The sequence below is a fragment of the Euphorbia lathyris genome, chromosome 1 (genome assembly GCF_963576675.1).
Source record: "Euphorbia lathyris chromosome 1, ddEupLath1.1, whole genome shotgun sequence".
Classification (NCBI taxonomy): Eukaryota; Viridiplantae; Streptophyta; class Magnoliopsida; order Malpighiales; family Euphorbiaceae; genus Euphorbia; species Euphorbia lathyris.
Genome location: NC_088910.1, coordinates 99,725,761 through 99,752,025, shown reverse-complemented (window position 1 = coordinate 99,752,025; position 26,265 = coordinate 99,725,761). Strand labels below are relative to the sequence as shown.

The 26,265-nt window shown below is 35.7% G+C and overlaps 2 protein-coding genes and 1 long non-coding RNA gene across 11 annotated transcripts; all 3 read left to right on the top strand.

Moving 5' to 3' along the window:
• Positions 1-208: 208 nt before the first annotated feature.
• LOC136208764 (uncharacterized) lies at positions 209-5,845 on the top strand. 9 transcript variants are annotated; one of them, XR_010677282.1, is made up of 9 exons: positions 209-288; positions 1,034-1,097; positions 1,199-1,276; positions 2,044-4,296; positions 4,391-4,646; positions 4,774-4,821; positions 5,017-5,095; positions 5,172-5,382; positions 5,459-5,845. It is a non-coding gene; the product is annotated as an uncharacterized lncRNA (long non-coding RNA). The 9 variants fall into 9 exon arrangements; XR_010677281.1 differs by lacking the exon at positions 5,459-5,845 and having other exon boundaries at positions 2,044-2,114; positions 4,210-4,296; positions 5,172-5,381; XR_010677283.1 differs by lacking the exon at positions 5,459-5,845 and having other exon boundaries at positions 4,391-4,483; positions 4,599-4,646; positions 5,172-5,381.
• Positions 5,846-7,881: 2,036 nt separating this feature from the next.
• LOC136208762 (uncharacterized) lies at positions 7,882-13,163 on the top strand. Its single transcript, XM_065999927.1, has 4 exons — positions 7,882-8,417; positions 9,399-9,628; positions 9,790-10,588; positions 10,699-13,163. The coding sequence occupies exons 2-4, from the start codon at positions 9,401-9,403 to the stop codon at positions 12,810-12,812; spliced, it is 3,141 nt and encodes a 1,046-aa protein (XP_065855999.1). The 5' UTR covers positions 7,882-8,417; positions 9,399-9,400; the 3' UTR covers positions 12,813-13,163.
• Positions 13,164-18,808: 5,645 nt separating this feature from the next.
• On the top strand, positions 18,809-21,701 carry LOC136208759 (probable mitochondrial saccharopine dehydrogenase-like oxidoreductase At5g39410). The gene is made up of 3 exons (XM_065999916.1): positions 18,809-19,343; positions 19,424-19,748; positions 20,797-21,701. Exons 1-3 carry the CDS (start codon positions 18,997-18,999, stop codon positions 21,487-21,489), a joined length of 1,365 nt encoding a protein of 454 aa, XP_065855988.1. The 5' UTR covers positions 18,809-18,996; the 3' UTR covers positions 21,490-21,701.
• The last annotated feature ends 4,564 nt before the right edge of the window (positions 21,702-26,265 follow it).

Genomic DNA, 26,265 nt, shown 5'->3' with positions numbered 1-26,265 from the left:
AGGGAGGTTATTTTCCTAACCTTGTTTGGGAAGGAGTTTAAGTGGAGGTTATTTTTCTAACCTTGTCTAATCTTGCTTGACTAGGAGTTTAAGTTTAAATGAGGGTTAAATAGAGGTTCAAAAACCTTAAAATAACCTCAATTTCAGTCTTGAAGGTTATATAAATAATCTCCCATCCCCTTCCTTTCCTTTCCTTCCCTCCCCTCCCCTCCCCTCCCTCCCCTCCCTTTAATGAACCTCCTCTAACCCCCATCCAAGCAGACCCTAGGTGAATGATTTCTTTTATGGGTTAGTGTTCTATCTTCTGGGTTTCATTTATGATTTCTTTTTCTGTGTTCTTTCTTATGGGTTTCGTTTATTATGAGTTTTTCGGTGTTCGTGTTCCGACTTCTGGTTCCGTCCGTGTTCGTGTTCGCTCTTCTGGTTTCCTTTATCATATGGGTTTAGAGAAGCCATTAACTTAGGTTTGCTTAATGTGCAACACCACATCCACATGTATGTCGCCAGTTTCTGAAAGCTGGAAACTATGAACTTGGGAAGGAACATCGTTATATAGCAGCTAATAGAAGTAATTGGCTTACATTTACTTGTGAGTCTGTTTTGTCTGTTTCTTACAATACAACATTAAGATTGAGCGTTATTATTGAGCATCTGAATAACTTCCTCAATATGTGATTTATGATCTTTGGTTAAGGGTTATCTGTAAGCTTAAGACAAAAATTGAAGTTCAAGTTGAGTAATTTCATATAATTACTGCTCATGTTGGTTAAGATTCATTGCTCTGACTTATAGTTATGCCGATTGATGAGATTTTAACTGATTTGAATGCTTCTGTTGTGATTATTTTGAATATGTTTGAGATTGAAGGTAGAACCACTTCATGCATTGAAACTTCCAGTCTGGTTTTGTTGGTGAAGGTGGTTACTTTTATTTACTTAAGGCTCTCTTCCAGCATTGAAATTATTTTGTAAAGTGATATATTGGTGTCGTTTTATTTCCTTGCCTTGAAAACTTATCCATTCAATCTCGACAGGTTTTCCCGTGAGTGAGCTGTCAGCACCAACGAATCTCGGAATCTAAGATTATAAGGAATTCAGGTTCTAGCTTATAGATTGTTGATAAATTGCATCTGTAAGTTTACTTTTTTAAAATTGATAAACTCCCTCTCATGGTAATTGTTGTGTTCTTTGTGCTTCAGTTTAGGATTCATTGGGACCTCAACATGTTCAAACGTCTAAGAGAAGAGAGGATTGATCCTTTCTGCCAAAACCCGAAGGTCAGTTCATTTTCTTATATTAACCCGAGCAGAGAGGTTACATTGTTGATTTACTTCAGAACCTGAGTGCTGACTAATTAATTACAAGAATCAAACTTGAGTTATGAGTTAGGAGTTATAAAAAGACTGGGATTTTGGAAGGGATGGAAGTTTATTTTCAAGTAAGGAGTTCTGTAGTTGAATCCAATGGTCAAAGTAATGGTTTGAGCTCTGATAATAGTTCAGAGAACACTAAGTTTGAGATGAAAAAGTTCACATTCCTTCCTAAGATAGTTTTTGAGAAACATGAGGAGTTCTTGTATTTGCAACTTGCTTAAGGTATGATCTCAGATGGTGTTATGAAGGATGACAGAACACCATCAATTATTACACAATAAACTTGCTCACTCATGAGCTTTAATGTAACGAGTTCATTATTACACAATCAATTATGTTTTTTATTGCCTATACCTATTTGCTTTGTCGATCGGTAGTTTACTGTCTATTTTCAGTTTTCACATTGTGTCACCACTTTACTTTTATTATCAATTCAGCAAAAGGATACTTGTTTCCCTGTACCTGTTCAAATTTTGATATTAAGCCTCTGAACTTCAAATATGGTAAGATTCAGTCCATGTACTGTTTATTTTGATCAAAATTTAGCCCCTTCGTCAGCCGTGTGATACATGCTCCATGAAGTGGAACATTTTTTATATTTTATATTCATAAATTGTCTATTTGATTTGGATCTGGTATTTTATTGTTCTAATTTCTTATTTCTTGCGCAGGTTCGGGAAACTTTCCTAAGAGCGACAAGCAGAGTGGTGATGGATGGATGAATCTGCTGAGGACAGAATGGGTAAATATGGAAACATGATTTTTGCATTAAAAATTGATTAAATCTTGATTATAATTTTAATGGATAATCTTGTTTCATTATATTTTTTAATGCCAAACATATGAACTTGTTGTTGTATGTGCTTTTTACCTTTACTGTATATTTCAAATGTCATATATGTGTTTTTCTAAATATTCATGTCTTTTATTCGTTGGTGTAGTGGGTGGTAATATCATACTTGTATTTGGCTATATGGTTTTATTTTCGGTTTTATATCATATCGACACATATAGATAACTTAACATGATTATGATAAGATAAGCCGAATTGCCACTTCTAAAGATAAGCCAGAGAAATCACGTGTTCATCCATAAATTTAGCTGCTGTCTCAATGTATTTGCTTCTTACAAATTGAACTTTCAAACAATATTTTAAATAGTATATTCACAAAGCACAAACACACAGACATGTAACACAATAATTGAAACATTTCACCAACTTCCCCTATAAAAAGACAAACACTAATAATCAAATAAACCAATAGAACCACCATAAATACACCAATAATGTTCAACCAAACCTGAGGATAGGAATCTAGCCTAAAAACATCCAAGGAGCTTCTTTGGAGCAGTTCCAGTTGCTCGGTACTTGGCAACAATCTCTTCCGCCTTGAGAATATCTTTCCCGCGTTTAGCTTCAATCACTGCTCTTTGCTCTTCTGCTGCCTTGTGAATTAGTGCCACTTTTGTTTTTCATTTTCTCTGCATACTCTGCCTTTTTCTTCTCCAGTTTTTCCTAAACATACATAATTAATGTCAATTAGTAGCAGTGTCAAAACCAAATATTTGAGGGTGAAACGATAGAAATTCATTAAGAAATACAATTTTTTTTAGGAAGATAAAGAATTACTGCAGGCTGTTGTTTTTCATATGTAATTTTATGTTTTCACTCCCTCTTAACCTCAAACTTTCTTTTCACACAGTAAGGTTTGAAATTGCAATTTGTTGTTAATGAAAAAACTCATTTAGCCTTAACGAGAGGAGGCTTGAAATTACACTATTAAACGCTAAGATTAAAATTCATTGTTTTGTCCGTGAATGTTAAATCCCAAGTTAGGGGAAATTTTTAGCTTTTGGCGCAACGGTAAAAACGTTGTTGCCGTGTGACCAGAGGTCACGGGTTCGAGTCTTAGGAGTGGCCTCTTGCCAATTAAATTGGCAAGGGAAGGCTTGCCCCCAATACACCCTTGTGGTGGGACCCCTCCCCGGACCCTCGCTCAGCGGGGACGCGTAATGCGACCGGGCCGCCCTTTATCCTTTTGAAATATAAGGTTTAACTTGTTACCTCAATTTGCTTCAACTCAGCCTCTATGGCTGCTTTCTTGCTGTTCTCCCATGACACAATGGCAGATAGTTTTCTGCGAGCTCTGTTCAACAGATCATTAGCAAACTAAGTTAATCAAAAGCTTAATTGGTAAAAAAGGAACCATGTGACTGAAAATGAAACTATAGAATATGATTATAGAGTTAAAAGAAAAGAAATCCAATATTGAGGATCTTACTTTACAAGAGGCATCAGTGTCAAGCTCTATAACAAAATATACAAAACACTGTTTCTGCTAATCTGTGATGAACTGAAACCTCATCTACCTATCTTCTATATGTCTTTTTTTTAGCAAAAAGAAAGCTTGGAATCCGGTAGTGTCTTCTCGGGTTTAGGTCATCCAAGTTCTATCCTTGTGGCCTTATCTTCTCAAAATTCAAGAACACTACTTCTGAACAAAATAGGAAACTAGCTTGGTTTGTATGTAAAAAGGCAGGCAATACAACAACTAGGCAGTTCAAAATCAAGCAGAAAGCTGGAGATAACAGTTGTAGTTGCATTGAAGATTGTAGAAGCTGGAAAAGTTTTCCCTCCCCTTCTAAGAATTCCATATCAAACCTTAATTTATGTGCTGTCTTAGTTTAGCAAAATGACAACTGATGAGCTTTTCAACAATATGAGTTATCCATTTACAATTCGACGATGCATCTATGTAAGCTACTATATACATCAATTCAATCACATTCTTCAATGAATAACTCGTCCATTTCTGTCTATAATTAATTTCGAGAAGGAGGTCTATATTCTCCTTGTTCTATTTCCTGCTACGTTGAGGGGCTATGGCTAAGTTCCATGATTTGCAAACAGCTCAAGTATAAAGGTAAACGATCTTAATCAGTATGTTTTCCTGCAATTTCTTGAAGGATACAAATAAAATGAACTAAAAAGTGATAAGTTATGGAATAATTTGACAGTTAAGCAATGGTAAAATGAGTGATGATATTGAAATGGGGATGGAGACTCCAAGGAGCAGCACCGATGTGGGAATGGAAGCTTTCAATAAGCATGTATAATTTTGTATTTCATGTAATTGATGTCCGAGCTAGCTAGGAAAATAAGGGTTGAGAGCCTAATTTATGGTGGTTGTCTGTGATTGCCTTCTTACACTTGTACTTCCTTTAGATACAAGAGGTGGAGAAATAGGTCGATAAGGTCTTAAGAACCTCCAAGGTATGTTCACATCTTCCAATTAGCATAGATTTTGCTATATTAAAAGATGGCTTGTTTAGAGAAACACAGTGATTCTAGCTGTTAGATCATGATGCTTCATCACTTCAAATATAATTAATTTGGACAGGATGCTAATGAGGAATCCAAGTCTGTGATAAAGCATATGTCGTGAAAGGTAAAATTATGGTCTACATCTCAAGTTATACATGTTCCACTTATATCTTTCCTTTCTATAAAAATAAATATAGCTATAAAGAACCGAATGGAGAAGGATATTGATGAAGTGGGCAAGGCATAAGTTTTGAAACTAAAAATTATGCTATTTTGGATAAAAATGTAGCCATAATTAATTAAATTTGGTTCCTGTTAGACAATTGACAACTCGATATAAACTGGAAACAGCGAGCAAATATTTCAAAAGGCAATTCAAGAGGATGGGTAGAGTTCAGGTATGAATGGAATTCTAATCTCTTATCTGTACCAATTCAACATTGAATTTTTCGATTAAGGCATTGGTTGTTGCAGGTGCTAAATACTGTGGAATAAATCCAAAAGAGGCATGATGCTGTAAAGGAAATAGAGAAGAAGCTCATTGACTTTCATCAGGAAAATGGAATTAAACATGAATTAGAAAACAAAAATTGTGTTGATGTGTGATATACTTAAACAGATATACCTTGATATGGTTGTTCTTGTTGAGGCCCAAGGAGAAATTTTAGATAACATTGAAAGTCAGGTTTGTTTGTGCGTTTCCTGTTTGTAAATGAAACATTGAATTTCAGATGGATGATTCTTAAAAATGATAAGTACAGGTGACAAATGCAGTAGATCATGTTCAGAATGGTAGAGATGCTCTTCAAACTGCAAAGAATTTACAGAGGAAGTCAAGGAAATGCATGATGATTGCTATTATTCTGCAAACAATTTACAGATGGAGATTATCATTCTCCATGTTTAAAGCCAGAGATAATAGTTGAAAGGTGTAAAGAAAAGGGTTACTCAGTAGTTACAGTTAGCTGCAAAGATAGAGCCAAATTGTTATTCGACATAGTATGTACTCTTACTGACATGATAATACTTTGTTTATCATTGAATCTGTCCTTTTTCTTATTTCATAAGTAAAAAGTTGTTTAATTAGCAAAATGTCTGCTTTAGCAATTTGTTGCTTATAGTTTGATGTATTATATTGCAAGTTTTATATTGTTGTTTATAGTTTGATGCATTACGACAGATTTTATTGTTATAATATTTGTGTATATTTTTATTGATTTTGCATTTAATTTCAGTAATATATCAGGATCAGTTTTGATTACAGTAAACGATTGAGGATAACAAATTTTGTTTACCGTTAATTACAGTAATACAAAAAAATAGAGCAACATTAGTCATGGTTGCAGAACAACCAACTCTAATGATTAGAGCATTGGAGTTGGTTGTTACAACAACCGACTTCAATGCTCTTATCATTAGCCACAGTTTTTCTACAACCGACTCTAATGGTTAGAGTATTAGAGTCGGTTGTTACGAAAGACCGTGGCTAAAGACCCTTTTAGCCACGGTTTTTCGCAACAACTGTGGCCAAAACATAAGACATTAGAGTCTGTTATACTTAAAAACTGACTCTAATGCCTCTTTGGCCACGGTCGAACAACCGTGGCTAAAGATGTCAAGCATTTGCCACGCCTCCTTTGGCCACGGTCGTACAACCGTGGCTAATGATGATAAACGACCGTGGCCATAGGCCATTTCTGTACTAGTGTAATAAACCTAGGACAGTCAATCAGACGAGTTCTCCCTTTTACAACCTCATCTGCTAACGACAGGGAACCATCGCCAGTCAGTGGCCTATCACTGTACAATCGATCCTTCCACAATCCCACGTTAGGTACTCGAATGAGCCGATTGACACCTGAAAATATCCATTCTAGTACAGCTATCCCCATATTTCGATCTCATCACATGCACCCAAAGAGAGTTAGAATTAGTCAGTAGAGTCCAACTTAGCTGAGCGAGCATAGCTAGGTTAAAATGCTCCATCCATCTGATCTCGAGACCTCCCTCATTTTTCATCTTACAAGATATAGCCCATTTAACTAGGTGAATTTTTCTGTCCCGACCATGGGATCCCTAGAGGAAGCCTCGATTGAACTTATCTAATTGATTACGTATACTGCGAGGGAGTAGGGCAGTTTGCACAACATAATTCAAAATAGCCGACATAATAAACTTGGCACGGGTCAACCCTCATGCAAAATTAAGGCACTTGGCTTTCCATCTCGCGAGTTTAGCATGGACTCAATCCAGGACATATCCATAAGTTTCCTTGGAAGTCTGCTGATGAACCACATGCATGCCTAGATAGCGACCAATGTCAGTAGTTTGAGCAATGGCCATAATGTCACACATTATTTGACGAGTAATATTAGAAACATTAGTAGAAAACAAGACATGAGATTTAAAAATACTCACCTTTTGTCCTGAGCAATCTGAGAAATCACAAAAAAATCTCCCGAATCAGATAGGCTTGCTCCACTGAGGCTTCAGCCATTAGGACGATGTCATCCGCAAAGAAGATCTGGGAAAGAGTCGAAACACCATGAGATAGGCTGACAGTCTTCCAACTTCCTCGATTAACCACATCAGTAATTTTATATAAATTAAACAAATAATTTTATTTTTCTATAAATTAACTACTTCAATAACTTTAATAAAGTCACGAGATTTTTTTATATAATTTAATATGAATATTTGCTAGAATTGTTTGATATTTCTTGATAAAAGAATATATAAATCGAAATGAAATATCAGAAACAAGTTGATTTAAGACTTATCCACAACTCCTAACTATAATTATTGGTTTAAAATACTCAAAATGCATCTCCATTTACGCATAATATAAAATGATTAAATAATTGTTAGTTGTTAGAACAAGAAGGATTAAGAATAATCAAACAAAAGGAAACAAACAAAAGCAATAATCCAACCGTCCGTTCTATAATCTCAACTCAACTTATCAAACACAAATATCTACACACACCCACGCTCATACAAGGCAAGTGTTCGAACATGCAGGGAAGTTTAAGGGTGTGTGAGCGAAACGCGCGTGAAAGAGAGTGGGGGAGACAGATTAGGGAAGATCCCCATTGAAGAGGGGTCAGCTACTTTTGGAAACTGTTGAGTTGTTGTTAGAGTAAACGCAGGTGTCTGTATATTTTCTATGTAGGTACTTATAATATTGTGTGCCCAAAAAGCATGGAAGGTAGAGAATCTAGAATTTCTCAAAATTAACATTTGTCCCCCATATCTTTCTTTCACATCCCTATACTAAATTTAATTTAATTAAATTAAATTATTGAGGCAAGCTAAGGTATAGGTGAAGTAAAGGAAGGTTATTAGAATAATGGGAGACCGGAAGTTGACAATTTTGAAGTCATTTTTTCTTTGAGAAGAAGAGACTTTTCTGTTACAGAAAGAAAGAAAGAAAGAAGAAAGATCTCTCTTATTTGGGAATTGTGGGGGGGGGGGGGGGATCTATCTTTCTCTATTGAATTCAGATATTTCAGTTAGATACTTTTCTGGGCCAGCAGATCTGAGTTTCTGTTTCTGCTCATGATTCTATTTTCTGAAATTTCAGTCCAAGGTTTTAACCACCAATCACCATGGGGTTTTGGTTCTTGGCTTCTTTCTGAATTTTCTTTTTGCTTCTTCCACTCCGAATTCTTTTGGAGCTAACCCTGGGGTTTTATATGGTTTCGTGGAGGATGCTATGAGGTAATTTTGTTTTTCTGTAATTTTATTTTTTTCTATGGCCGATCGAAGTTAGTGTTGATGAGTTCTGGGGTTTCATTGATAATTTGTTTCCAGTGACGAGTTTATGTGAATTAGATGTTTTGATTTGCTTTTCCCTTTTCTGTTTATTTGAATCTGTTTTTGATGATCCTTATGCTGAATTTGATCATGCAGAATTTACCCTCATTATGATTAGAAATGCTGTTATTTTCATTGAAGTTTCATGTTACGAATTAGGGCTTTTCATTCATTTGAGCTCCTTTTTCTTCTTTGTTTTGGGAACAATTTCCTTTTAGGTTTCACTTCCACTTACTCTATCTCTCTGTTGGCATATGAATGATAAAGATTGTTATCAGTTATGTGATTTATCTCTATTCTGGCTTTGATTGCTGTTTGGGTTTCTCAACAATGTCATTTTTGGTAGCATTGTGTAAGGCCCTTGAACACTATTTCTCGCACACAACTTCCGAGTGCTTATCCAATTCACCTGAGTCTAGTTTGTTTGTTTGAAGAAATTATTCATGAAGTTCTACTGAGCTTCTACTGTTTAGCTGTCGTTCACTGTCACTTCGTGTTTTAATCAAAATTGTCACTGTCAATAACTTCACCCTTTTTCCTTTCGAATGACTCCATGGTCCGTCTTTCTTCATATTTATTCGTAATTCAGTTGATAGTTTGACGAACCATTGAACAAATGTAGTGAGTTCTTCCTTGTATGCAATTAGCTCAACTTTGATCTCTTCAGGATCATTGGATGTCATACAGGTTGAGGGTTTCAATCATTCGTTAGTTTATGTAAGCATTGATAGTGATTGGCAAAAGCAGAGGTTGAAGCAATTGTTTTGGTAATAATGGATTGTTCTTTATTGATAACTTGCCGTTTGCTTGAACTCATCTGCTGTATATGTTCAACTGATACATCTTCAGTTTAATTTATTTTGATATTTCTTGAGTTATTTGCAGGAATGGGTACTAAGGTGCAGCACAAGATGTATCTACCAGGATATTATCCAATGAGAGACTTAAACAACGGTATTGGCAATGGTAGCTGGCCTTCCCATCATGAAGATAAAACTTTCGTGCAGTACTATGGTATGTTTTCTGCACAGCCGACAATAGATGGATATGTAGGATACGAAAAGGAACAGCTGAGGCAAACCATACTGAAGCATGAAATGATATTTAGGCAACAGGTATGGTGATTCATTTGAATTTTAACTGTATCAATTCAAAGCTCGATCATAATACTTTGTTGACCAAGATAGTATAGTCATGAAACGGCCTTTTTGAGCACGCTTTGGCCTAATGAAGTGAGCATGATGTTATATTTATTTTGTGTAACTCGGTTGTGCAGCTCCATGAACTGCATCGACTGTACAAAATACAAGCGGACATGATGAATGAAGTTAGAAGCAAGGAACCACACAATTACCTTAAAACCAATGGGACATCACAATCAAGATTTTTCGCCATTCCATCTTCAGAAGACAAAAACAGGTGGCATGATTCTAGTTTACCGCCAGTGGCCCTTACTAATCATATTCCATCATCCGCATTAGGTGCCGATAGCATCCAATCACAGTTAAGTTCCATGAAGTTGAAGACAATGGAATCTGGATGTGGTAATATCCACAAAGGGTCGAGGTCTAATGAGTATGACTTTGTTGAATCGAAATGCAAGAAGCTTCAGAGAAGATTGTTTGACCTGGAACTTCCAGCTGATGAATGCGTAATTGACGAAGAGGAAGGCCAAGGGGCATCTGGAGGATCAGGAGTGGAAAGTTGCCCTCCTAATAGGAATTGTGAGAAAAACAGCAATATCTCCTTGCAAAGTGGTGCATACTCTATTTGCAATGGAGATGCTTTGAGTTCATGTGTGAATTTAAAGAGAAACACGGGATTCGCTGATCTGAATGAACCTGTCCTGTTTGAGGAAGCATCTGGTACAGCTTCTGTTGATATTCTAGGTAACATTACATGCTCTACAGAGAATATGCAAAGGAGAGATCTTTCTGCAAGTTCATGTTCAGGCATTTTGGCTAAAGAAACTTCTCAGAGCCCCTCTAAAGAAAAGGATGGTGTTGGCGTTAGTAATCTGCGTTTGGAAAACGGGAATGGGAAGGGAGGTTGGCCGCCTTATACATTTAACCCTGGTGAGGACATAGCCAATATTTTCTTTGCTTTATTGTTCTCTAGATTCACTGTCTGTCTTTCGTTTATCTTCTAGCAGTACAGTTAGTTTGACTTTTACTTCCTTTTTCAGGCCAAACCGCAGAAAATAGAAGTTCTCAGGATGGAGGTTTGCATTGTGAATATTTGCCCGCAATATGCGAATCATCGCAAATTGGATCCCAGAAGGCCGACAAACCTGATCAAAATAGGAGAGAGCAATCAACAAGGAAGACCATTTTTGGTTTAGAAATCTGTGAAACGAATCATGATGCATCTTTTATAGCTAAAGGAACATGTACGCTGCAGCCAATCATTCCCAAATCTAATGTTGACAATTCAGAGTCACCTTCCATTTCATCTTGGAAAACACATCCAGCAAGCTGGAGACAGAATCTAACATCAGTCCAGGGGAGCTCTAGTATCAGTACTTTTCCTAAATCAGATAATGGATCAGGAATGCATCACAGTGAAAGTGCATGGGATAGGTTGGCAGAATTATGCCATCAAAATAGCCTTTACACTGTTTCTCAGTTGGATTCAAAGGAATCACAGGGTTTTCATGGATCGGTATTAAGCTTTGGCTGCCCGAATGGAGTCAGTGACAGCAACTCTGCTTCAGGACAAGCTCCTCAACATAGTCCTGCAATTAACTTAAGGAGCTCTGGCTGGTTGAAGAATTTAAAATCTGTGGATGAAGCAAATGCTGTGTTTCCAAAAAGCAGCCAGAACGAAGCAATTTCTGATTCAAAACGAGTTTTTGTTGATGATCTAAAAAAGGAGGAGAATCTGAAAGGAGGGTTGTCTTGGCTAAGAAATAGTTCACTTTGCAATGGAAAGCATTCCAAAGAAAGAGACGGTTGTCATCACGCAAATTTGGATTTCTTGCAAAACAATTCCCTGCAGTATTCCACCAAAGCTGAAATGACGAACAGTGCCTCTCAAAACTTGATTCAGGATTCCTCGTTGTTGAAAAATTCCCATACCTGTGATGCTGAGGACAGGAGAGCAGAAGAAGTTGACGGTTTGAGCAATAGGAAGATTCTTGAGGTTCCTATTTTTGAAAAGCAAATGCCCAAGGACTTGTCTTCTGCAAGCTCGACGTCGAAGTCCAGTGTATCAGAAGTTGAAGTTAATGGTGTGAACTCTGTTAAACGTGGGTTACTTCTTACCGATCTTAATGATGATCCTATACCATCTGATGAGGGAGAGGTACAACACCTGAAGAGTCTGGCTACTGAAGAAGTATCACGTGTTTGTAAAGCTAAGTTAAGGGATTGCATCGATTTGAATGTGAGCATGATTGAAGAAGAGGCTGAACTGAACCACTTTTCTTCAACACCTAAGACGAAGATTGCACTTGATATAAATTTGGAGGCCCCCGTTCTTGAGACAGATATGGATACTTCTCCAGATGAATTTATAGAAACCAAACTTAAAGAACCATTTGATGCGTTAAAAGACGAGTCTGGAGAAGGTTTTATGAGGGTTGCTGCTGACGCCCTAATTGCTATCTCATCATCTGTTATCCACAGTCAAGATGATGCAACACATCCCGATGTCGAAGCTTCATTATGTGATTCCCTTCAGTGGTTTGCAGAGATAATTTCTTCTCATGAGGTTGATCTCCGGAACGATGTCCAATCAGTTTCAGCTGGTAAGGGTAGTAGAGATAGCGATGATTCCATACCAAATGGAATTGATTATTTTGAGTATATGACCTTAAATTTAACCGAAACGAAGTTAGAAGAGTATCATTATGAGGCTGAGGTTGTTATAGAGTATGCAAAAGAAGAAGTTGCATTGCCAAGACGGGGTAGGCGAGCTCAGGCAAGGCGAGGAAGGCAGCGGAAGGACTTTCAAAGAGATGTACTTCCTGGTATTGTCTCTCTGTCAAGGATTGACGTGACTGAGGATCTTCAGACCATAGAAGGGCTTATAAGAGCAACCGGTGGCAATTGGCAGTCGAGTTTGTCGCAGAAAAACTCTCTCCGGGGCAAAGGAAGGGGGGGCAGAAAGCGGTTATCAGCTTCTACGCCCTCTCCGCCTATAACAACAATTAGTCCGTCCCAGCCCCAACCTCAGCAACAACCGAAATGTGGAGAACTGGGATTGGAGGAAACCAGACTAACCGGATGGGGAAAGAGGACTAGGCGTCCGCCAAGGCAGAGATGTCTGATTAATCATCCTTCTTTTCCATTACAATAAGTAGATAGCAAAGTCTGCTTATGAGTGCAAACGGGAACTGGAGGCTTTCTGATGGCTGTCTGCCTGTCAAAATATTTCAGGCAGTGTGATAGACATTGTAATATATGATTCGGTATCTTTCAATGTTGAGCTTCCAGGGTGAGCTTGTTCTTTTCATCACAAAATAAGTGATATTGATCCTTATTTGACATCAAACTGATTTTTTTCTTCTTCTTCTAGGCGTTTTTAATTCTAGCTTAGTGTGTAATATAATCAGAATACATGTTTTGGAAGTTTGAACATTCCCTAAATTCAAAAGTTATTACGTTTCCGGGTTGAAGAGAAATGATAAATCCATGTAGTTTGATTTGATGATTATAACAGTGAATTCAAAGGTTCAGCTTATAGCTTGCAGTTGCAGTAAACATTAACTTATGGAGCTGGCGAGTTGGCACTCGTGTTTGGCAAAGAAAGGTTTGGGATAAAATTAGAGGTTTAGACTAGTCAAACCTCTAGTGGTGTTTGATGAAAATATGTTTCGATTAGTTTTTTGGGTTCAAATTTCTAATTTTTAAAAAGCTAGTTTTAGGAGTCTTTTCAATTAGTTTATTGATGGACATTTTTATCTCTGATTACCACCTTTTACTTAAACAGATGTTATTTTGTTCTTTTACAAAAAAACTAATAAAATGGTAAATATATTCATTTAACTACATTTTTAGTGGAAACGATCAGTTAATAAATCTAAAGGCTTAAAGCATTATTTGGCCCTTGACTTATCCAAAATTGTGTCATTTGGCCACTGACCTATTATTTGGTCATATTTGGCCCCTGATCTATCCTAAATTGGTGAACTTTCATCCAATTTGGATTCAAACTTAACCGAATCATGATCTTATTGATAAGTAACGATATTTTGATACTTAAACTTAATAGATTTTAGTTTAGGATTTATTTTTTGTTTTTTAGTTTTTTTAATCTAATTAATTATTTCCATATAATGTGGAAAAAAAACTTTGAAAAATATCATGTTTCAAGTTTAAGTGTCAAAATATTGTTACTTATCAATGAGATCATGATTCGGTTAAGTTTGAATCCAAATTGGGTGAAAGTTCACCAATTTGGGATAGATCAGGGGTCAAATGTGACCAAATAATAAGTCAGGGGCCAAATGACACAATTTTAGATAGGTCAGGGGCCACATAATGCTTTAAGCCTAAATCTAAATTTATTTAAAAATTATACTTCTATTCAAAATTATATAGATTAAAATTAATAACTGAACTAATAAATATTATTATAAACTTTGAGAAGAATATACAATATTAAATTTTTATTTTAGTAAAATGTTAAATTATAAATTAATTAATATATATTATAAAATATATTAAAGTTCTTGATCCAATTTGAAGATCATAAATGAAGATCAAGATTCCACTTTTACTAGTAAAAATATAAAAATAATTTATTATTTAAATATATCTATAATCTATATAATAGCGGAAGTAGAGAGAAACGAGGAGAAGTATTTTAGAGGTATTTTTGATGAGTTGTCAACGTAGTAAAAAATCAGATTAAAAAGATTTAATTAATTAAAAATAACAGATTTATATTTATAATATATTAAACAATTACTAGTCTATTAATTAAAATAATAAAAGAAAGCAAGAGTTACGGAAAGATGAAAAAACACAAAGCAAAGAAAATCCAAAAGTCACAAATAAACTTCTATATAAAACATGATAGATAGTATTCAACCATTATATTCATTGATCATGATAGATAGTATTATATTTCTGAAAGTAATTATTCGATTTTTTTCATATGTTGTAGTTATTTTGTTCTCAATTATGTTGTTGTTTTATTTTTATTAAAAAATAGTTGTTATAGTTTCATCTTTCAGATTCATTTATATTGTTACCCAGGTTCTATACCTCTCGCTATCTTATTCATGTTTTCTTTTTTATTTATCTTTTTTTTTTCAAACTGATATCTCCAATTGAAGAAATCCGATAGAAATAGAAGATGCATGGACAACTAAAATCGGAAAACACAAAAATGTCAAAAATTATAAGAAATTCTTACGTTTCTCAAGGTAATTATTCGATTTTTTTCATATGTTGTAGTTATTTTTGTTATCAATTGTGTTGTTGTTTTATTTTTATTAAACAATGGTTGTTATAGTTTCATCTTTCGGAAATGAAATTCCATTTCTGTCGTTACCCAGGTTCCATACCTCTCGCTATCTTATCCATGTTTTCTTTTTTATGTGTCTTTTTTTTCAAAAGGACTAAAATAAAGATTTTGTATATTTGTATTCTTTTTTAGTATATGTTGCTAGGTGTTATCGTTTCGATTGTTAATTCTACCTAAAATTTAGATTTTAGGCTTTATATGAACTCAATATTTAGCTTTTTTAATTGTGTTGTTGTTTTATTTTTATTAAACAATGGTTGTTATAGTTTCATCTTTCAGAGTTCCATTTCTGTCGTTATCCAGGTACCTCTCGCTACCTTATCCATGTTTTCTTTTTTATTTGTCTTTTTTTTTCAAAATGACTAAAATAAAGATTTTGTATATTTATATTCTTTTTTAGTATATGTTGCTAGATGTTATCGTTTCGATTGTTAACTCTTACTAAAATTTAGATTTTTCGGCTTTATATGAACTCAATTTTTAGCTTTCTCAATTGTGTTGTAAGCGTCTAATACACTTGATAAGATGTTTATTCTTGAAGAGTGTGGATTATGCTAGATACGAATTCAAAATAAAGGTAAATAAAAACAAATTTTGATGCTCAAAATCCTAAAAGTGTACATTAATTATGAGATATTGAGATAATTGCTTTTGTAACATTGGCTTATATAGTTTTTAACTATTATATTATGGTTCGTACAAAATTGTTAGTATTTCAAGAGTTTTTAACAGATGAAATTGAAACATGATCATAGGACAAGTTGTTGAAAAATATTAATTAAAAAAATATTATTATTTGAATCTCTTCAAATTGTCAAATGTTGAGCATAATGATTCTAATTAATATAATTAATTTCACATATTAATTATAAAACGTTTTTTTTTTGTACTGAGTGGTTACAATTGTTTTTTTTTTGTAGGAACATGAAAGAAAAAACAAAACAAAAACCTAACCTGGGATTAGCCTAGGGAAGCTAACCCCCACCACGTCGTCCAAAAGGAGCGAAGAAAGAAACGCCAGAGGAGAAGAACATGTTGTGATCCCCCACATCTCTTCATGGTTACAATTGCTATTTAATTCTATTTAACTAAAATTAATTTATGGACTTAATACTTTATTAAGAAAAAATAAAATGTTTAATTAATGGGCAAAAAATATTTTCACGAAGATGGTTCTCTTATAATTATATTTTTTGACCCTTCATTTTTGTTGTAAATATAATATCTAATTTTAATTATAGTTTAATTCAATTTTTAGTTTTTCATTATATTCTAATATATTTCTTAATTAATCTGTTTTTTTAAATTGCGCACAATGCGCTTACATTAAAGAATTAAAGAAAGAAAAATCTCACCCCACCCTAATGTGATTCGAACCCATGACCTCCCTAGCCATAGGTAAGCTCTCAACCACTAGGCTAAGAGCTTCACCATAATTAATCTCCTATTTTATTATTATTGTTTCACAAAATTTCAAAATATGAAAATGTATTAAAATTCCTAAATAGTACAAATCATTGAATTTTATAAGAATAAATAAATCATTCACCTTTAATTAAAATTCCATAAAAAAATTAATCAATTATTTTCAAAATTAATTTAATTTGAATTATCAATAAAAAATATATATTAATTTCAAATATACATAATATAAAAATTTTTCATAGCATGATATAAAATTACTTAAAAGTATATATGTCAATTTATTTATTTATCTAAATTATATAAAAGTTTCATACCACGTGCATCGCACGGGTTTTCGACTAGTTTTTATATATTATAAAAAGCTAAGTTATAACAAGTGTATATGATATTCTTTTAGAAGGTAATTAAGAATATAAATTATTAAAAAATAAAATAATAGCTATAAAATATCAATGTCTTTATTTGTCATTTTACATAAAAAGCTATTAACAATCGGCTGAGTTTTATTAAACAAGTTTACACAAACAGTTAATCAAATCAACTAAATAAAAAAGGTAATCAATTAACCGTGTGTATTTATCAAATATGACCTATATATCCGGATAAATAAACAACCTTGATATTGATATAAAAACAAATATGCATCAAAGTAGGGGTGACAATGGGAAAAGGATTATCCGAAAAACGCGGCATCCGAACCGGCGGGGATGAGGATTCAAAGATAGGCATGAAATCCCTCCTACTATGACCAAAATTTATGGAATTGAAAAAATCTTTCAAGTTCAAATTAGTAATATAGTTCAAGATCCATCTAATAATAAAAGTTAAAATTATCTATATATTTAAAGATACTTTGTTAACTCCGAAATCAGCACCTTCAACTCATTTAACATCACCGATATCCTCATATTCAATCACACCAACTATACGAAACCAACCATCCTCTGATAACTCGAGCATTGATCCTCCGATCAAAAAAAGACACTTTGAGTAAAGTATGTTAGGATAACTTCTTTTACAATATAACTTTTTTTTTTATTGAAGGCTGGTTAACGAGAAAGTGCAAAAAAACAGACATCCCAGCTACGCTGGCACCTCTGAAAATCACACCAAACCCGAATTTTTTTTTTTACAATATAACTCAATTTTTTAATATTGTAACAAACTTATTTCTTTCAGCTCTGCCTCATCATCGTCAAAGTAACATTAAACAATTCAATTTAACATTTTTTGGGTTAGTTTATTCTCCTTTTAATTGTTCAACAAATATCATTAAATTTTACTTCAAAATTATATATATATTTTTTATTTTCATATAAGATATAGGAGACGAAAACATTTGTCTTCATCCAACTCTATCCACCTATTCGAATTCTACTTATCCTATGCGAAATATCATTTGCGCACTTTTTACTTTAACTATTTCTCTTTTGTATACAAAACTGCACTTTTGTACGATTGAATCAATAAACTTTTTGTTTCCTCTAAAGATTATTTAGAAACTTTTTTTTGTTGTGTATTTTAAAATTTGATTTTCTAATAAAAATTAACAATTATTAAAAAAAACTACTTATTATATTCTTTCTATGTGAGAACATATAGTTTGAAAGACTATATACAAAATTTATGTATAGAATAAGATTCAATTGATAAGTATAATAGATAAGATACACTTTACCCCAAAGCAAAGCGAGGGTATTCTTCAATTTTTGAACAATTTTATTAGAGTTCGTTGTTTTCATACACTTCTATAGGTAACAAAGTAGATAGCAATATAAATAAAACCTCAGTTCCATATGTTATTGGGATTTACGGACAGAATCATCATCTAATTGGTTTTTTGTTGCCCCCAACTGATCAACCGCCTAAATTTCTCCAAAAATATATTTACGATACAATTAATGAAATTACAAAAAAGAATTTCTAATTTCAACTTACAATCAAACAAATATTTTTTTGGGTGAAAATATTACCTCTCTTGGTCAACGAGGATTGAGGACGATATCGGAAAGGAAATAAGCGAATAACATGAAGAAGTATCTCTGTGATTACGAGGCAAGAAATTTAGTCTATAGATTCTCGCTCTTTTAAATTCGTCATTTTTTAATGTGGACAAAAAGAGTCAAAGAGATGGTGAATATGCAGTTTGGTTAATGGAAGCGTGCAGAGAGAGATATATAAATGACATTATATAGTATGTGAACTTTAGGGTTGAATATGAATCATTTGATTATTGTTGTACGACGAGGTATTTGATACAACGATAATCATATATTTTATTTATCGTTGAGTTTTTTTTTGGGTTAGGTAATTTTCATGGTATCTTCCTAGTTATAAAGAAAAGCACTTTTGAAATAGGAACAAAAAGAAAGAGAATATGTTGTGCCCAAACTCACACAGGGTCCATGACCCAGCTAACTTGACAAATTCTACAACCTTAAACCCCTTTCTTCTTCTCTTCTCTTCTCTTGTCTAGTAAAATAATCTCACATTTCCCAAACTCCAATCCCTCACGCATTTCTAAATCCCCTTAAACTTGCATCACAACCTTCGCCATTTTTTGCTTCTTCACTTTCATTCCAAAATGGAACATGGTGCTCAATCTCCATCTCCTCCCTTTGATTGCATAATCTTAGGAGCCTCAGGCTTCACTGGCAAATACGTTGTCAGAGAAGCTCTCAAATTCCTCAATACCCCTTCTTCTCCCCTCAAAACCCTTGCTTTAGCTGGTCGCACCCCTAGCAAACTCACTCAAGCTCTCAATTGGGCTGCCCATCCTAATCCACCGCCTTCAATTCCTATCCTCACTGCTGATAACTCCGATCCTGCTTCCATCCGCCACCTCTGCACTCAAACCAAGCTCATACTTAGCTGCGTCGGTCCCTTTCGTCGCCTTGGCGAACCCGTTGTTGCTGCCTGTGTGGAAACTGGGTAAGTGTGAAGTCCTTAACTTTTTGTTTTTGGGATGCTAATATGCTATTGATTGATGTGGATTTCTTCAATTTCGTTAGGTGTGATTACTTGGATATATGTGGGGAGCCTGAGTTCATGGAGAGAATGGAGGCGAATTACCACGAGAAAGCCATGGAGACTGGTTCCTTAGTCATTTCGGCATGCGGGTTTGATTCAGTTCCTGCTGAAATGGGTTGGTTGTTCAATTCCAGGCAATGGATGTCTCCCTCTGCACCTAATCAAATCGAGGCTTATTTGAGCTTAGAGTCTGAGAAAAAAATGGCTGGGAACTTTGGGACATACGAATCTGCAGTTCTGGGAGTGGCCAATGTGGGCAAGTTGCAGGAACTCAGGCGTTCAAGACCTAAAAGGCCAAAGCCAGCGGTAAGGAGTTATTCTATTTTGATGTATGGTTGAATGGTATTAATTGTTGGAAATGCGTCTCCTACTGATTACTATTATAGATATACTGCTAATCATATTAGTATATTGTAGGCACTAGGCTGCAGTCTGAACTAAGACACTGTAATTTTACCTTTTAAACAAGCAAATCAATTCAACTGAGCCTTTATCCTAATCCACTTTGGGTTCACTAAATGGATTACTTTTCCTTTGAACAAATGTTTGATCTTTATTCAGGAATAATGAGTTTATCGCAGTACTATCTAACTCAATCCGTTATATGATCATTGCGTTTGTAGTTGGTTCCTTTGCTATATTTCCAATTTGTGTAGTTGCTGCTGCTGTATGGAGAAATAAGTTATCTGATGAAACATAGAAAGATCTTATCAGTTTAAATTTGGATAGATGCATTTTAGTTGAGTGATAGTTTTGAGCCAATATTGTGTTCTACATATAATTGTGAGTTGAACTGTTTTGAGTCATTATACTGGGATTGACATTCAAAGTGGAGGTCCTATATGGTTCATTGATATGAGTTCGTTGTAGTCATGATTTGTTGCTCTTCCATATGAAGAAAGATTTGCTAGATACTGAGTCAAATACCTCAAGTCTTGTAGGTTTCCGGATGAAGTTAGGTTCAAGTTGTGAACAAGCTATTAGAGCCACCTAGTCTAATGTTGGAATTGTCCATATGTCTACTCTTGCATTTGAGGGGTTTTCTACTCTAGGCAATCCACCCTCCTAGAAGAACCAAGAATGGAATTATTCCGAAGTCCGTTAAGAGAAAAGGTGGCACGACTTTTATTTTATTTTATTGATAGCTGTTTTCAGTTTTCTTTTTCCCTAATTGTGTATTGGAGAAATCAGTGTTGCTTTCTAAAAGATTTCTGGTGTTGTACAATTGTGGTACTTGGATATTCTTGTTTTAGCTCTTCCACATTATAGATCAATGATGATTCTCTTATTTTATTATTCTATATGGACTATGAAATATACATTAATGATGTTACATTTGTATACATGTTTGCAGATTCCTGGTTCCTATCCTCCGAAAGGACCCCTACTCGAACGCCAAAAGGAGATTGGTGTTTGGGCTGTGAAACTACCTTCAGCTGATTCTATTGTTGTCCGAAGAACTCTTGCAACTCTGGCAGAAAACCCCCATGGTCTGCCTGGGGTTAACGAGAGTGCTGAGCAGATCAGAAAAAGAGAGGTTTTCTGGTCAAATGTAAAACCTGCCCATTTCGGGGTGAAATTAGGCCTTAAAAAGCTATACGGTATCTTTGGCGTAATCACATTTGGCATGTTCTTGGGTCTACTCAGTAGAAATGCTATTGGGAGGTGGCTCCTCTTAAAGTTTCCATCTTTTTTCAGCCTTGGACTGTTCAGGAAGGAGGGTCCTTCTGAGGATGAGGTAGCGAGTGCTTCGTTCAAAATGTGGTTCGTTGGACGTGGTTTTAGCGACGCAAGTCAAGCTTCCCAGTCGAAGATGAAACCGGACATGGAAGTAGTAACGAGAGTAATGGGACCCGAGATAGGCTATTTGACAACTCCCATAATCTTAGTTCAATGTGGTCTTATCCTTCTGAGCCAACGGAACAATCTACCAAAGGGAGGAGTGTTCCCACCCGGGATTGTTTTTGGGTCTACAGATCTTCAAGATCGGCTCCAACAGAATGGAATGTCGTTTGATTTCATTTCAAAGAGAGCTCTTCCTGCTTAACTTCTGCAAACCTCATTGAAGCTTGAGGGAATTACAACAAAACTTTGATATCTCCACACACACACACAGAGACATATCTAATAATCAGAAAAGTTGTTATTTTAGTGTTTTGTTTTCTAATAACAAAAAAGAAAGAAATGTATTAGCTCTATGTCCAGGGGTGAAAAACTGTTATTTCTGAATTAAGATCAAGATTACAAGATTCCTTAGAATTCTTTTTTGCTGTTGTATTTCTAAAACTCTTAAATGGCTGTTTGTTTTCATTCTTTGGAATTGTTTTTTTGCCTTTCAATATTAAACTAAACTGGAGATAGAAAATGTTTGGTAAAATTTAAAACATAAGCAGAAAAAACAATTAGTATTGTAATCTTCTGTGCTCTTATTTCTCTATTTTTCTATATCACATGATATACATTTATATACACACTAGCTCACAGACAGTCAACTATCTTTACCCCACAAGTAGCCTCATTTTTACCTTACAACAGCCTTCACACTTTGTATTAATTACATTGACAAATTACATTGACAAATAGCACCCTAAGCAGCCATATGCATATACTATATTAATTACACTCCCCCTCAAGCTGGAGCATAGATGTTAATCATGCCCAGCTTGGTACATATATAGTTAACCCGATTTCCTGGTAATGCTTTTGTAAACACGTTTGCCAATTGTTCCCCTGTTCTGATGTGTGGAGTTGTGATTGTGCCATCTTCTAGCTTTTCTCGAGTAAAGTGGCAGTCAACTTCTATGTGCTTTGTTCTTTCATTGAATACAGGATTGTTGGCGATATAGATAGCTGCTTCATTATCACACCATAACTTCATGGGTTTCATCTGAGCAAATCCAATCTCACCAAGGAGGTTGCGTAGCCATACAAGTTCACACGTAGTCTGTGCCATAGCCCTGTACTCAGATTCTGCACTGGATCTGGATACAACACTCTGCTTTTTACTTTTCCAAGATACTAGGTTGCCTCCGATAAATACACAATAACCCGTAGTAGAACGCCTATCTGTAAGATCTCCTGCGTAATCCACATCTGTAAAACCTTCCACAGTGTGATGACCATGATTTTGATATAGTATACCACGCCCCGGAGTCCCCTTTAGATATTTCAGAATATGACTAACAGCATCCCAGTGTGAAGTTCTTGGAGATGACATGAACTGGCTTACAACACTTACCGCAAAGGAAATATCAGGACGAGTGATTGTAAGATAGTTCAATTTTCCAACGATTCGTCTATATCTTTCAGGATCCGGAAGTAAATCTCCATCATCGGTCTTCAACTTCCCATTTGGTATCATAGGTGCATCACAAGTCTTTGCCTCAATCAAACCAGCGTCACTTAACACATCTAGACAGTATTTCCTCTGAGTGAGGTAAATCCCTTTACGGCTTCGACAAACTTCAATCCCCAAAAATATTTCAATTGTCCTAGGTCCTTTGTCTGAAAACAGGTACCGAGGAATTCTTTCAGTTTTATAATGCCAGTTTCATCATTTCCAGTAATTACAATGTCATCAACATATACTACTAGTAAAATGCATCCGGAACTAGATGATGAGTAGAACACAGAATGATCATATGCACTTCGACGAAGACCAAATTCAATGACAGCAGCACTGAATCGTCCAAACCAAGCACGAGGAGATTGCTTCAATCCATACAAGGACCTGCGTAACCGGCAAACTTTCCCATACTCCCCCTGAGCAACAAAACCATGAGGTTGCTCCATGTAAACTTCCTCGCGTAGGTCACCATTCAAAAAGGCATTCTTGACATCAAGTTGATGAAGCTGCCAGTTGTAAGTAGCAGCCAAAGAAATGAACAATCGAACAGAGGAGAGTTTGGCAACAGGGGAAAATGTCTCTAAATAATCGATGCCATAAGTCTGAGCATAACCTTTTGCAACTAAACGAGCTTTCAACCGAGCAACAGAACCATCTGGATTGAACTTGACAGTGAACACCCATTTGCAACCAATAGCACGCTTCTGAGATGGAAGAGACACTAGATCCCAAGTATGATTTTGTTCAAGAGCATGCATTTCCTCTTTCATTGCTTGGAGCCAACCAGGATGATTTAGTGCTTCAGAGAGGGAGGAAGGAACAACAACGGAATCTAAGGAAGCTACAAAAGACTTCGAAGAAGGTGATAATGCATCATAACATACAAATGAAGAGATCGGGTAAGTGCATTGGTGGGTACCTTTTCGGAGGGCGATAGGAAGGTCAATGCTAGGATCTGAAGGTGGGGGAGGATCTGGAGACGAAACTGGAGGGGGAACACTGGCAAGTGGAGCACTAGAAGGTGCAGCACTTGGAGGATGTACACGCCGAGAATAAACGTGATGGACAACTGGTCGAGGAGGAACAGAAACCACCTGCTCACTTACAGTATAAACAAGATAATTATCGTCAGACGGACTTGTCGGATTAACAGAAGGAGTTGATTCAAGACCATAAAAAGGAGTGTTTTCAAAAAAGGTAACATCAGCGGACACCAAATAACGACCCAAAGAAGGAGAATAGCAACGATACCCTTTTTGAGTCCGAGAATAACCCACAAAGATACACTTGATGGATTTGGGATCAAGTTTGGAGACTTGTGGTCGCATGTCTTGAACAAAACAAGTACATCCAAAAACACGTGGTGCAAGAGGAAATAAAGAAGACGATGGAAACAGAAGGGAGTATGGAATTTGACCGTTAAGGACTGAAGATGGCATACGGTTGATGAGAAAACAGACAGAGGAGACTGCATCTGTCCAAAAAGTCTTAGGAACCTGCATATGAAACAACAGTGCTCGAGCAACTTCTAATAAGTGACGATTCTTACGTTCGGCAACACCGTTTTGCTGAGGGGTGACGATGCAGGAAGTCTGGTGAATAATACCATGCTGGGAAAGATACGATTGGAAAGTACAAGATACATATTCTTTAGCATTGTCACTTCGCAAAATACAAATAGATTTGTTAAATTGTGTGCGAATCTCAGCATGAAAGGTACAAAAGATAGTAAATAACTCTGAACGATTTTTCATAGGATAAAGCCAAGTAACTCGAGAATAATCATCAACAAAGGTTACAAAATATCGAAAACCAAGTTTGGACACAACAGGACACGGACCTCATACATCAGTGTGCACCAAAATAAAAGGAAGACTCGACACGTTTATTGATTCGTGGTGGATACGAAACTCTGTGATGCTTAGCAAATTGACAAGTTCACATTCCAGAGTCGAATCACGCGGAAGACTAGGACATAACTTTAGTAAAACTCGAAAAGACGGATGGCCAAATTGACAGTGAAGTCGCAAAAGAGACGCGCTTGTGCAAATAATGGATTTTGACACTTGCTGATAAGTTGAATCAAGTACGTACAATCCATTTACCAGGTTCCCTCTACCAATAATTTTCTTCGTCCCAAGATCCTGAAAAATACAATGGGTAGGATAAAAAACAACAGAGCAGTTAAAAGTTTTAGTAAGTTGGCTGACAGATAATAAGTTAAGAGGAAAATTGGGTAAACATAAAACAGAGGATAAAGGAATATTAGATGTTGGGTGAGCTGTCCCTTGTCCAATTACAGAAGCAGTTGAGCCATTGGCTAACATAACAGATGGAAAATTGGTCAGATGTTGAAAAGAAGAAAGAATACCTGTGTTGCCAGTCATATGGTCTGTAGCACCAGAGTCAATCACCCAACTACGAGAGGAGGTGGAGAGACATGCCACATGATTACCTGTATCAGCCAAAGCGGAGGTTGAGGTTGATGGTTGTTCTGCATCATAAGCCGCAGAAAGTTGTTGGAACCGAGCATACTCTCGGTAGAGATGGTGACAGAGGGCGGGGTTGGAATGATGCCAGCTTGAGTTGCCATATTTGCAGATCTTCGGGGAGGGTGCTTTCCCGAGTGTTGGGATGGTTTACCATGTAGTTTCCAACAATGTTTCTTAACATGCCCTTCTCCCCCACAGTGATAACAAGTGCGAGGGGAGCTACGGTGGCCACTAGGAAGAGTATTATCTCCACCTCTCCGACCTGGATTAGCATTGCTTACCAAGGCTACTGTGTCAGAAGACAACGTACCAGAAACCATTACGCCATCCTTACATACATTAAGTAAACGAGAGTAGTAGGGATGCAACTGGGGCGGGGAATACTCGTACCCGTCGGGGCCCCGCCCCGTTTTTTGGCGGGGACGGGGATGGGGACCAATATGGTCCCCGTAGGCGGGGACGGGGCAGGGACGGGAAATGGTATCCCCGCCCCGCGGGGATCCCCGTACCCATACTCGTATGAAAATTGATAAATGACAGAAAATATCAATTATTGTGAGAATTTTTTTGTACAAAAATTGAAGTAAGTACGTACATATATAATAGAATGAGAATGTCATCAAATTATCATTTTTCTCAAAGCAGACAAAAGACAATCTGCTTCAGGTATAGCTAATTACATTTTAGATTTCAAATGAAAAGGACACTATATATTATATATATTACATAATGAGAAGCAGATAAAGCAGTATAAAACCATTTTTATATTGTCATCAAATTTATAAGAACTCAAATTTAGCTGATATGATATATGGTTTGTATTCTCTATAACAAACAAAGAACACTAAATCAGCACAATTCTGGGTCTATTTATATATTTATATTTTATTACATATATAATTCAGTGGGTGTATTTTTATATTAATCTATATAATAGCATCTATAAATTATGAAGGTGATTTAGAATTTTTTTTAATGGAATTAT

Coding starts and splice junctions, on each gene's coding strand:
- LOC136208762 (XM_065999927.1), top strand. CDS start 9,401: ATGGGTACTAAGGTGCAGCACAAGATGTATCTACCAGGATATTATCCA. Junction 9,629..9,789: donor AAATGATATTTAGGCAACAG/GTATGGTGATTC, acceptor TCGGTTGTGCAG/CTCCATGAACTGCATCGACT. Junction 10,589..10,698: donor GCCTTATACATTTAACCCTG/GTGAGGACATAG, acceptor TTCCTTTTTCAG/GCCAAACCGCAGAAAATAGA.
- LOC136208759 (XM_065999916.1), top strand. CDS start 18,997: ATGGAACATGGTGCTCAATCTCCATCTCCTCCCTTTGATTGCATAATC. Junction 19,344..19,423: donor GCTGCCTGTGTGGAAACTGG/GTAAGTGTGAAG, acceptor CAATTTCGTTAG/GTGTGATTACTTGGATATAT. Junction 19,749..20,796: donor CTAAAAGGCCAAAGCCAGCG/GTAAGGAGTTAT, acceptor ACATGTTTGCAG/ATTCCTGGTTCCTATCCTCC.